Source organism: Oncorhynchus tshawytscha, linkage group LG11, assembly GCF_018296145.1.
Source record: "Oncorhynchus tshawytscha isolate Ot180627B linkage group LG11, Otsh_v2.0, whole genome shotgun sequence".
In the NCBI taxonomy this organism is placed as follows: Eukaryota; Metazoa; Chordata; class Actinopteri; order Salmoniformes; family Salmonidae; genus Oncorhynchus; species Oncorhynchus tshawytscha.
The window spans coordinates 6,797,678-6,810,628 of NC_056439.1; the positions used below are offsets into that span (position 1 = coordinate 6,797,678).

The 12,951-nt window shown below is 43.5% G+C and overlaps 2 protein-coding genes across 6 annotated transcripts in view; both read right to left on the bottom strand.

The window, feature by feature from the left end:
* The window catches only part of LOC112262262 (zinc finger protein 554-like), a 141,488-nt gene extending 135,465 nt beyond the window's left edge, over positions 1–6,023 (bottom strand). For 2 of the 5 annotated variants that reach the window (XR_002955308.2, XM_042330512.1), the window contains exon 1: positions 4,913–5,958. Coding sequence is in view for 4 of the 5 variants with exons in the window: in XM_042330512.1 (XP_042186446.1) it covers positions 4,913–5,189 (277 nt within the window). In the remaining variant the exon portion in view is untranslated. Of the gene's footprint in view, positions 1–2,579; positions 4,252–4,403; positions 4,535–4,912 lie in introns of those variants that run through there. The other 3 variants (XM_042330514.1, XM_042330516.1, XM_042330515.1) reach the window with 3 other exon arrangements.
* A 50-nt stretch (positions 6,024–6,073) lies between these two features.
* Positions 6,074–8,366, bottom strand: LOC112261346. Its single transcript, XM_024436612.2, has 2 exons — positions 7,114–8,366; positions 6,074–7,002 (listed from the first exon to the last, which is right to left on the bottom strand). The coding sequence occupies exons 1-2, from the start codon at positions 7,321–7,323 to the stop codon at positions 6,424–6,426; spliced, it is 789 nt and encodes a 262-aa protein (XP_024292380.2). The 5' UTR covers positions 7,324–8,366; the 3' UTR covers positions 6,074–6,423.
* Positions 8,367–12,951: the final 4,585 nt, after the last annotated feature.

Sequence of the window (12,951 nt, forward strand, 5' to 3'; positions counted from 1 at the left end):
GGCATCGCCCGCTGTGCACTCTATAGCACGCTTCAGACAACCACGGTGAATGGGGCTGTACGTCAAATGGAATTTCCGACTGACGCGATCACTTTGCCTATTATTTATTGCTTAAAATGTTGGCATTTTAAAGAAATATCCTTTGCGACACATCTCCTTTGCATAGAGTTGATCAGGCTGCTGATTGATTGTGGCCTGTGGAATGTTGTCTCACTCCTCTTCAAGGTACCGGAACGAAACAGTCCAAAACGGAGAGGTTCCCGGATCCAGTTCCTCAAATTAAGCACTGGTTTTGGAATATTGACAAGTTCCAGTTGGGATACAAGTGCGCTCTGATCGTCTCAATGATCATTTTGGCCAAAAAAGTGTCCGACTCGAGTGAATGACAAGTGCTCACTCCGTTAAAGGCTTAGGTCATATTTTTGAGCAGTTTTGATGTTAAGTTCCAAAGGGATAACTTGAAATAACACCTAGGTAATTAAACATAACATATGAAATAGGCCTTGTGAAATCATTGTCAATAATTAATAATAATAAGAAAATTAAGAATAATTTTGCACGCCCAATTTTTCAGTTTTTGATTTGTTAAAAAAGTTTGAGATATCCAATAAATGTCGTTCCACTTCATGATTGTGTCCCACTTGTTGTTGATTCTTCACAAAAAAATACAGTTTTATATCTTTATGTTTGAAGCCTGAAATGTGGCAAAAGGTCGCAAAGTTCAAGGGGGACGAATACTTTCGCAAGGCACTGTATCTGTCAACTAGGTGGGACTCATGACTAAAGAGGCTTCAAGCATAGCTTTTATTTTTACCCATAAGAGTAGAAGTAAAATGTCTCTATTCTCAGCACTTACAACCAATGTCCTACTCTGAGTCGCTTTGTGGATACGGGCCCAACAAAGTCTGAGTAGAAGTGCTGATCGAGGATCAGGTCACCAGCTGTCTACATTGTCTTATTCATTATGATCTAAAAGGTAAAACTGATCCTAGATCGGCACTCCTGCTCTGAGGCTTTGTGGATATGGGCCCAGACCTAATACCATTCAGACAGTAGTTCACAGTGGGGTCACCTCAGTGAGACTGTGTGTGGTCCTGTGCTGCTCAGCTGGTTCCTCTGTGGGTTCAGGAGGAGGTGTAGTCTGGTTGTCCTCCATGACCATGGTCCCCTCAGTGTTCCCCAGACCCTCCTCACACCCCTCCTCCTTCACCAGCAGCACCCCTGGACCCTCCTCCTCCTGGAAGAGAGGTGATACAGATTACACAGACATACACTCCCTCAGAGGTGTATCATACGAAGCCAGCTAGATCTACTCAGGGTTTCACAATCCAGCTCAGGCTTCATCAGTATTACAACGGTGGATATTGCTCATCCGCCTGCCTGCTAACTCTGGCAGGCCTGGATCTGTGTGTGCATATCGCTCAGGGCTAGTCGAACGCCGAACTCTTCATTGAGACAACATGGAAACATCAATCCATGGGTAGGTCAGTGCCACATTTTCATTTGTGCCGAAATCAAAATGAAAGAAAAAGCTTGCAAATTCAGCAGGCTATGGTGTGAAATAGGATTTTAGAAGTACCGTCTTCATTTTATTACTTAGCATTAATGCCGTTTCTGTTGTGCTTATCAATGTATGAGCATCCTTTTTCCCACTCTTATATTTTAATCATAATTGTATTTGTCAAACAAAAGTTTTACTGTGCTGTGAAGTTTCAAATGCATTCTGTCATTACTAAATAATGTGACATGTATTTCACAATTTAACACAAAGAAACAAAACATTTGATTTCATAAAATATTGAAGTGTTCTTACTCAAATGAAGAGGTAATGATGCAGTCTTTGCGAGAGGGAGGTAATCTGATTTTAATTGGTCCTCAAGGAATGCTTACTAACAGGGATGCAAACAAATTTGTGCACAAAATTTGGGAAAGCTTTTTGTGGATATGGAAAATATCTGGGATCTTTTATTTCAGCTCATGAAACATGGAACTAACATTTTACATATTGCGTTTATATTTCTGTTGTGTGTATATATAATTGTGGAATGAACAGCGGACTGAAGATGGGACGGTCAGGCATTTGTGCGGTTGAAGTCCATTTTTCCTATAACATGGACTCCTAACAAGGCAATGAAACTTTGTAGCTCCTTGCTGAAACAAGCAACATGTTGTATTATGCCATCAATGACTTGAATGGGGACGCCGGTTCTAGTCATTATATTTCTATGGCAGAACATGCAGTCAGGAGTGAAGGAGAGGAGAAAATGTGCCTTAAAATGTGGCAGGCCAATTACCTTCATCCAAAATTCCATGACTGTCACAGCCCTAGTGTAGGTATATTTAGTAAGTGTATATAGGTTATAAAGCACTGTTGGGTGTATGCAGAATAGGGTGAGATGTATATTAAAGAGAGTCTCAATGAAAGTCTTAGAATGAAAAGTTCCATTTTGTGTTTATTAAACATAAACACATTTTAATTACACCATATGAAAACCACCACATACCTCCGGCCCAACTACAAATCTGCATGGACTTGATGAACTGCACTCATTTTCTCATTAAAAGTGTCTTGGGGGGGAATGAATGAAATAGGCATTTGTGAATATCATATTGCCTACATAGTACAAACACTATGTAGAAGACTCATTAAGCTTATATATGCCTTTATAAATGACACAATGCTTGAATAAAATATTCTACCCAGAAATCTGTTATTCCCGTTATTCTGACAACAATCAAAATGAACGTTCATTTTTAAAGGAAGACTGAGGTTACCACTATCAGAACCGAAGATATTTTGATGAGCGTGATGCTAGACTTTGCTCTCTCACAGTCACACAGAGTATCTGTGCATGCACACGGGTTCGCTTCACATTGCTACAACATGGTAGCTGTGGTACCAAAACCGCAGAGAAGTTCAGCCTCACGCTTAGCTGTTGCGCAAATTGACACACTACTGTTGTTTACTTTGTGCATGTACATCATCTAGCTGAGTCTAGCTTTAATGCAGGGCTTGATTGAAATGTCAGAAGCTATCGAGTGGAATGGTTTCTTTTGATGTTATTGAGTGGAATGGTTTTTCTTGTGGTGTATCCTGAGGTAGCTCCTCTCTGAGAACCTCTTCCCACAGTGATTACAGGCAAACGGCCTCTCTCCAGTGTGGACCTTCAGGTGCATCTTCAGTTGGTGTTGGTGGGAGAACCTCTTTTCACAGTGGGGGCAATTGTATGGTTTCTCCCCTGTGTGGACCCTCTGGTGCCTCTTCAGGTTGCCAGCCTGGGCAAAGCGCATATGACACTGGGTACAGCTGAAGGGTTTCTCTCCTGTGTGGACCCTCTGGTGGATCTCCAACTTCTGGGTGCAGCGGAAGCCTTTGTTACAGAACATGCAGAGGAACCGTTTCTCTTTACTAGTGCCTGATGTGGCTCCCACTCCCTGAGACTGGGCTCTAGTCCTGTCTTTTGAGTTCAATACCTGATCAAAAAGGATGTGGCCGTGTGAATCGAAAGGCCCCATCGACGTGGACACTGGGTCGGGACCACTGAACGCATGTAAAGGGGAGTGGGTTGTCTCTAAGCTTTCCCTGTAGTCTAAGAAGTCACTGGTGTTGCCCTGCGAGTGTCCTTCTCCTAACGGAGTCTCATCTGCATTCCATGTCAGAGGAGTGTCACCTTCCACTTTCACAGTCACTTCATCTACGACCAGACCCTCCCCTTTCTTATCTAGGAACCCTTCAGAGTATACACTACTACTGTACTGGTTCCAGTCCCCTCTGGACCGAACAGTCTGTGTCTCTAAACCCAAGGATATGTTGCCAGGGTCCATCTCTGTAGTGTAAGAACAAGACGTATCATCACCTCCAGTGTTTAACGCATAACTATCTCCATAGGAATTAACCGTCCCCTGGCTCTGGTGTAATACTGATAAGTACTCTGAGCCGGGAGCAGGAGGACAGCAAAGTCTACCCAGACTCAGTCTCTTTGGGTCTGATCTGTGGTCAGATCCTGTGTGTGAGATCATTTGTGTTACAGTTAACGTCTCGGTGTCTGTCTCTGACTTGAGGACGGTGTTCGGCATTCCACTGACCTCCGTGATGCTGCATCGGGTCCTGGGCTGGGTGGTGGTGGCGAGGTCCTCCGTGGCTACAGGGTGCTCTCCAGCCGCTCCAGTCTGGATGTCTCTGCGTTGCCGTGGGTCCTCTTCTCCTTCAGACCTCTCCTGCTTGACCCCAGGGCCTACAGCCTCTGCAGCCTGACACAAGAGGTTATTACCGGTACATGAGTTGAATAGGATAACAATGGCATAGTGAAGTCTCACAGGCAGATAAATGCTGATGTACATGTAAGGAAGTGAATAGCTGAGGGGAGCCTTTCTGAAATGTACTGTAACACTATTCCACTGACCTCTATCATGATAACGTGCTGGGTTGAGGTTCCACTCTCCTCATCAACAGTGATTGGTTGGTCATCTTTCCATATATTGTGTCCCGCTGGCTTCACAAAGCTCCTGTGGCTTCCAGTGAGATGTCCTTCACCTGAGAGAGTGATTGGGGGAAAAGAGGTGGTTAGGTTAGCCACTGTCAATGCTCAACGCTATATTGTACACTAATGACAGCTTTGACACTAGAATTGTCAAGGATGTAAGGTGACAGACACTAAGCATAACTTCTTGATATACAATTTATAGATGGATTGATTGTTACATAGGAAATGCAGTAAATCAAGAATCTGGTTAGAAAATGATTGTCTTTTTGCAAGTTAGTTAAATAAATTCAGTGGAGTTATTGTATACTATCCCAAAACTGACCAAGACCCAAATCTGGTTAACCTGTTGTTAACGCATCTGAAGTCACACGTGCGCAGATGTGAACGGGGCGATAGGCCCCGCAGCATCCACATTCAGAAAAATGTACCTCTTGCCATTCCTCTGTATCGATCGAGGATCTTGACGCTACTGGGACGACTGCCGAGGACGCGCTCTCGCGTTGTCCTCTCTGCGCGCTCCCGTGCCACCTTCAGTTCTAGTAGTTTTCTCCGCAATGTCCTGTTTTCTTTCTGGCTTTGAGTTATTTCCAAACGACACACTGCATAGTCGTCGTCTAGGAGTTTACAGATCTCTGCCACGGCTGCATTCGCTAGAACCTCCATGATGGAGGCTATTTGAGTGTGAAAAACCATACAGTTAGCCATTGTTTGCAGCTAGCTAGCGTTAGTTACCTATTAACAGACCTATCCACCAAGTCCTGTCCCCAACGCGAATTAAAAACTACCCGGGGTAAGTATGTGATGCTGTGTAGTTAAATGAGTCATATTTCGAGTTCCAGGGTGTTAATAAACGTCTAAATAACAACAAAAACGCTAAAGTGAAAATTTTTGGTCACTTCTGTGTACACTTCTTCAGTGGTTTGTAAATCGCCTTCGACAACCAAATTTAGTGATGCATTACCGCCACCTACTGGACTGTGGACCAGAGATGGATAAGGTCTGAAGTTGAATCCTACCCAATTTAACAATTCTCCCTATCGGAATACATCATTGACTACAATATCACCTTAAGGTTTTCTTAACAATTAAATTAAACTAGGCTGTTCAATGCCATTATTCCTACTAATAAAACTGTCCCGTTCCCTCCCATATCGCTGTCACTGAAATAGGATGTGTTCCACTGTCTCCATCTCCTGGCATTGATCACACTTCCCAGTCGGATTGTTTCCCTAATTTCAAAGTGCTGTTGAGCCTTGTGTGTCCCAGTTTCAGGCTTGTGATTACGTCTTCCTCCCTTCTCTGTTGACCCGAGGACCTCCCCCAACTTTTCCTGGATCTTATACAGGTGTCTTCCCTTTCCCTCCCTGTTCCACAACTCTTGCCATTACATACTTGCCATGCCGTTTTTTTCTGATTGCTTAGGCACTATCTTTGAAACTATAGGCTATTTTTTGCAAAACTCTACACACTAGCCACCAAAACATTAATAAATTCTTGCAAAACCCTTCAGTATTTAAAAAAAAGTGTTTTTGCGTCAATTCAGTACACACAGCCCATCATTTGAATAAGCACACAAAGCACCAACTACACACTGATAGTACAAATGAAAAACACTTGTGGCTTTTACTTTTTCTGTGGGCAGGGCATAGCAGTTTGCAATAAAGTTTTGTCATACATGTAGTAAACACAGGTATCCAAATGTGTAAATTATGGATGTGTATTCCGAACATGATAGTGTGTTAATACAGATAAGGGGGAAAAGTTTTTTTTTACCCCTCAATGTTCAAACACTCCTCAAACAACAAAAGCGCAGTAGAAGAAAACAAAATCATTGGCGCAAGAAGAAAACAAATAACAGAAGAAAATTAGGCTAAATCCCGCCGCCTTTGTGGGTCTGGCCATAAGACTTCATCCACATCACATGCGATGTTGTCTTGAGCTAGGCAGCGTGGAAAGTATCGCCTGGAGTCCTGTATCCAGGCATGGCATGACCCTGATCGATGTCTCCACAAGCCTCCTCCATTGCCTGTAGAAGGGGTATGCGTTGGTGGGGCTGGCGATCGTACACCTTCCAACGCCATGCAGAGAAGAATTCTTCAATAGGACTCAAGAACGGAGAGTATGGGGGGAGATTGAGTGAGATGAAAAGTGGGTGACCTGTGAACCAATTGCGGACCACAGCAGCCCGGTGGAAACTAACATTGTCCCAGATGATAACGTACCTGGGCTGCTCTGGCCCCTGGTCATCAGGGATTAGTCTGTTGTGGAGGGTGTCCAGAAATGTGATAATGTGTGCAGTGTTGTATGGGCCTAGGATTGCATGATGGTGAAGGACGCCATTTTGACTAATAGCCGCACACATTGTTATGTTGCCACCACGTTGTCCCGAGACGTTGATGATGGCACGGTGTCCAATGATATTTCTGCCGCGGCTCCTTGTTTTTGCAAGGTTGAAACCTGCCTCGTCCACATATATTAGCTCATGATGCACTGCATCTGCTTCTAGCTCCATGACTCTCTGAAAGAGACAAGACAATGTAGCACAGTAGGAGAAGACAGGGATCAGTCAATATGATGTAGCACCATACACTTCCAGATCCAGTACCAATGATAGGATAGTATAGCTTACCTGCACATATTCATATCTCAGTTGTTTTATACGGTCTGCGTTTCTTTCGAAAGGGACTCTGTACAGCTGCTTCATCCTAATTCTATTGCGTTTCAGTAGACGAGACAGTGCAGAGAGACTCACTCTGTTGACGTTTTGGAATATGGTGTTATCTACCATTATGTGGTCCTGCAGTTCTCTGAGTCTGATGCAGTTATTTGCAATGACCATATTTACAATGTGGGTCTCCTGCTCTGGGGTGAACAGTCGACCTCTTCCACCAGATACTGGTTTTCTTGCAGTTCTGTAAAAACATTTGAATGGTTTTAGTGAAGATCCTTATTATGAAAGTACAGTACATATTACTGTACCAGTAAGACTACAGCACTTAGTCTCATTTCGAAATATCTAGATGATACCTGCAACAGTATAGTGGCTCAGATTTGGTTGAACCCGGTTGCCCAGTCTCCCTCATGCTCATCCCATGGTTGACAACATTGTTGTCCAAACCAAATGTTTACCTGTGGCCTATTTATAGTGCTCAAGCTCTGATTTGTAAGTGAACTCATTATCTAAAAGTGTTTTCACATGTGGAAAGGCAATTGGCGAAATTGTGTAGCAATGTAGAGACCAATGTTTACAGTTTTGCTAGAAGTATGTTATTAAATTGCAAACTGAGTGTAAAGCAGAGAACGTGCATTCAGTTTGGTACAAATGGTTAATGCATTGGCTACAAGTGTTAATGGTTTCAGAGATGGTGCTTCAAGGATCGCTGTTAGTGTTTAAAGCATAAAAAAAACACTAATCTCTTGGCCTCTGCTTTACTTAATAGAAATGATCTTATTGGTTGGCAACATGATGTCATAGCTCAAAGGGTGTGGTTGAATGAAAAAAGGCAAGCACGCTGTCCTTTTGAAAGGCAGACCTGCTTATTACATTACACATCAAATCTCCTATGATGACCATCTTTCAAGCTCAGACCAGACTTGTTTAGAAAGAACAGTGTGTTTAGCAAGAATAGAGTAGAAAATAATATAATTACTTTATTCCATCTACACTGAACAAAAATATGATTTACAGTTCATATAAGGAAATCAGTCAATTGACATAAATAAATTAGGCCCTAATATGGCTTGCATATGACTGGGATTACAGATGCATATATTGGTCACAGATACCTTTTTAAAACAAAGTAGGGGCTGGTTCAGAAAAACAGTCAGTATCTGGCATGACCACCATTTGCCTCATGAAGCACAACACATCTCCTTCCCATAGAGTTGATTAGGCAGTTGATTGTGGCCTGTGGAATGTTGTCCCGCTCCTCTTCAATGGCTGTGCGATGTTACTGGATATTGGCGGGAACTGAAACACGCTGTCGTACGTGTCGATCCAGAGCATCCCAAACATGCTCAATTGGGTAACATGTATGGTGAGTATGCAGGCCATGGAAGAACTGGGACATTTTCAGCTTCCAGGAATTGTGTACCCATCCATGTGACATGGGGTCATTGCATTATACTGAAACATGAGGTGATGGCGGGGGATGAATAGCACGACAATGGGCCTCAGGATCTCATCACATCAGCAAACCATTCACCCACACGACACCATACACGCTGTTTGCCATCTGGCCGGTACAGTTGAAACTGGATTCATCCGTGAAGAGTACACTTTTCCAGCATGCCAGTGGCCATCGAAGGTGTGCATTTTCCCACTTAAGTCGGTCACGATGCCAGACTGCAATCAGGTCAAGACCCTGGTGAGGACGACGAGCACGCAGCTGAGCTTCCCTGAGACCGTTTCTGACCGTTTGTGCAGAAATGATTCGGTTTCATCAGCTGTCCGGATGGCTGGTCTCCGACAATCCCGCAGGTTAAGAAGCCGGATGTGGAGGTCCTGGGCTGGCGTGGTTACATGTGGTCTGCAGTTGTGACGCCGGTTGGTAGTACTGCCAAATTCTCTAAATCAACATTGGAGATGGCTTATGGTAGACAAATGAACATTCAATTATCTGGCAACAGGTCTGGTGGACATTCCTGCAGCCAGCATGCCAATTGCACGCTCCCTCAAAACGTGAGACTTCTGTGGTGTTGTGTTGAGTGACCTTTTATTGTCCCCAGCACAAACTGCACCTGTGTAATCATCATACTGTTTAATCAGCTTCTTAATATGCCACACCTGTCAGGTAGATGGATTATCTTGGGAAAGGATAAATGCTCTCTAACACAGATGTAAACACATTTTAGAGAAATAAGCTTTTTGTTCCTGGGATCTTTTATTTCAGCTCATAAAACATGGGACCAACACTTTATACACTGCTCAAAAAAATAAAGGGAACACTTAAACAACAATGTAACTCCAAGTCAATCACACTTCTGTGAAATCAAACTGTCCACTTAGGAAGCAACACTGATTGACAATAAATGTCACATGCTGTTGTGCAAATGGTTTGAATACAGGCTGTATCACAACCGGTCATGATTGAGAGTCCCATAGGGCGGTGCACAATTGGCTTAGCGTTGTCCGGGTTTGGCTGGTGTAGGCCGTCATTGTAAATAAGAATTTGTTCTTAAACTGACTTGCCTAGTTAAATAAGGGTTAAAAAATATACACTGCTCAAAAAAATTAAGGGAACACTTAAACAACACAATGTAACTCCAAGTCAATCACACTTCTGTGAAATTAAACTGTCCACTTAGGAAGCAACACTGATTGACAATAAATGTCACATGCTGTTGTGCAAATGGAATAGACAACAGGTGGAAATTATAGGCAATTAGCAAGACACCCCCAATAAAGGAGTGGTTCTGCAGGTGGTGACCACAGACCACTTCTCAGTTCCTATTCTTCCTGGCTGATGTTTTGGTCACTTTTGAATGCTGGCGGTGCTTTCACTCTAGTGGTAGCATGAGACGGAGTCTACAACCCACACAAGTGGCTCAGGTAGTGCTGCTCATCCAGGATGTCACATCAATGCGAGCTGTGGCAAGAAGGTTTGCTGTGTCTGTCAGCGTAGTGTCCAGAGCATGGAGGCGCTACCAGGAGACAGGCCAGTACATCAGGAGACGTGGAGGAGGCCGTAGGAGGGCAACAACCCAGCAGCAGGACCGCTACCTCCACCTTTGTGCAAGGAGGAACAGGAGGAGCACTGCCAGAGCCCTGCAAAATGACCTCCAGCAGGCCACAAATGTGCATGTGTCTGCTCAAACGGTCAGAAACAGACTCCATGAGGGTGGTATGAGGGCCCGACATCCACAGGTGGGGGTTGTGCTTACAGCCCAACACCCTGCAGGACGTTTGGCATTTGCCAGAGAACACCAAGATTGGCAAATTCGCCACTGGTGCCCTGTGCTCTTCACAGATGAAAGCAGGTTCACACTGAGCACATGTGACAGACGTGACAGAGTCTGGAGACGCCGTGGAGAACGTTCTACTGCCTGCAACATCCTCCAGCATGACCGGTTTGGCGGTGGGTCAGTCATGGTGTGGGGTGGTATTTCTTTGGGGGGCCGCACAGCCCTCCATGTGCTCGCTCGCCAGAGGTAGCCTGACTGCCATTAGGTACCGAGATGAGATCCTCAGACCCCTTGTGAGACCATATGCTGGTGCGGTTGGCCCTGGGTTCCTCCTAATGCAAGACAATGCTAGACCTCATGTGGCTGCAGTGTGTCAGCTGTTCCTGCAAGAGGAAAGCATTGATGCTATAGACTGGCCCGCCCGTTCCCCAGACCTGAATCCAATTGAGCACATCTGGGACATCTCGCTCCATCCACCAACGCCACGTTGCAACAGACTGTCCAGGAGTTGGCGGATGCTTTAGTCCAGGTCTGGGAGGAGATCCCTCAGGAGACCATCCGCCACCTCATCAGGAGCATGCCCAGGCGTTGTAGGGAGGTCATACAGGCACGTGGAGGCCACTCACACTACTGAGCCTAATTTGGACTTGTTTTAAGGACATTACATCAAAGTTGGATCAGCCTGTCGTGTGGTTTTCCACTTTAATTTTGAGTGTGACTCCAAATCCAGACCTCCATGGGTTGATAAATTTGATTTCCATTGATACTTTGTGTGTTTTTGTTGTCAGCACATTCAACTATGTAAAGAAAAAAGTATTTAATAAGAATATTTCATTAATTCAGATCTAGGATGTGTTATTTTAGTGTTCCCTTTATTTGTTTGAGCAGTGTATATAGCGTTTATATTTTTTTCCAGTGTACATTACCTCAGTATGTTAAATATTCAACTGACCTTGTTCTAGCCTAGGTTTAGTTTCTCTAAAAACATATTTACATAAGCCCGTTTCAAATTAAAAGTTAACGAAGGGGTTGTTGAGTGACACAGTGGATTGCGACAGTATTCACCCCCCTTGGCATTGTTCCTATTTTGTTGCCTTACAACCTGGAATTAAAATAGATTTTTGGGGGGTTTGTATCATTTGATTGACACAACATGCCTACCACTTTGAAGATACAAAATATTTTTTATCGTGAAACAAACAAGAAATAAAACAGAACTTGAGCGTGCATAACTATTTGCAAGAAAAACATTTTCCTTGATTGCCAAAAAGCAAAATTTTAGTCTCATCTGACCAGAGTACCTTCTTCCATATGTTTGGGGAGTCTCCCACATGCCTTTTGGCGAACACCAAACATGTTTGCTTATTTTTTTCTTTAAGCAAGGGATTTTTTTCTGGACACACTTCCGTAAAGCCCAGCTCTGTGGAGTATACAGCTTAAAGTGGTCCTATGGACAGATACTCCAATCTCCACTGTGGAGCTTTGCAGCTCCTTCAGGGTTATCTTTGGTCTCTTTGTTGCCTCTCTGATTAAAGCCTTCCTTGCCTGGTCTGTGAGTTTTGGTGGGTGGCCCTCTCTTGGTTTGTTGTGGTGCCATATTCTTTCCATTTTTTAATAATGGATTTAACGGTGCTTCGTGGGATGTTCAAAGTTACGGATATTTTTTTTAAAACCATCCCTTATCTGTACTTCTGCACAATTTTGTCCCTGACCTGTTTGGAGAGCTCCTTGGTCTTCATGGTGCCGCTTGCTTAGTGGCGTTGCAGACTCTGGGGCGTATATATACTCAGATCATGTGACACTTAGATTGCGCACAGGTGGACTTTATTTAACTAGTTATGTTACTTCTGAAGGTAATTGGTTGCACCAGGTCTTATTTAGGGGCTTTATAGCAAAGGGGTTGAATACATATGCACGCACCACTTTTCCGTTATAATGTTTTTTTTTGAACAAGTTATTTTTTTCACTTCATCAATTTGGACTATTTTGTGTATGTACATTACATGAAATCCAAATAAAAATATATTTAAATTATAGGTTGTAATGCAACAAAATAGGAAAAACGCCAAGGGGGATGAATTACCTTCTTACCCCAAGACATTTCACATGATAGTTATAATATGTCAGCTAAAGAATAGTTCCCAGATATCCCCTGTGTACCACACTGATACTATTTCTCCCCGTTGTGAACACTCCTATGTCTGATAAGGTTACTTAGAAACTCTTGTTACACAGTTTCCACTCATGAGGAGGAAGCATAATAACAGGTCATAAGTAACATGTAAAAGTAGACTTACTATACCAATTAGTTATTATTTTTTTCTGATATCAAGGGATTGAAACTCGCAATTCTGTTACCAAATTGGTAACGGAATTACTGCCATTGAATTGGCTACAATGGGAAATCGTAGTAGTCACAAACCACAGTTGGGTCACCTGCTACTGTCCTCCCTTTCACTTGCATATTGTCATGTTCTGCTCATCTTTCTGTTGTCTGGTGGTTAAAGCAAGACTGCAAAAACAATCTGGACAATCCCTCACACTGCCTCTCTCTCTGTCTCCG

Coding starts and splice junctions, on each gene's coding strand:
- LOC112261346 (XM_024436612.2), bottom strand. CDS start 7,323: ATGGTCATTGCAAATAACTGCATCAGACTCAGAGAACTGCAGGACCAC. Junction 7,003..7,113: donor TGAGATATGAATATGTGCAG/GTAAGCTATACT, acceptor TGTCTCTTTCAG/AGAGTCATGGAGCTAGAAGC.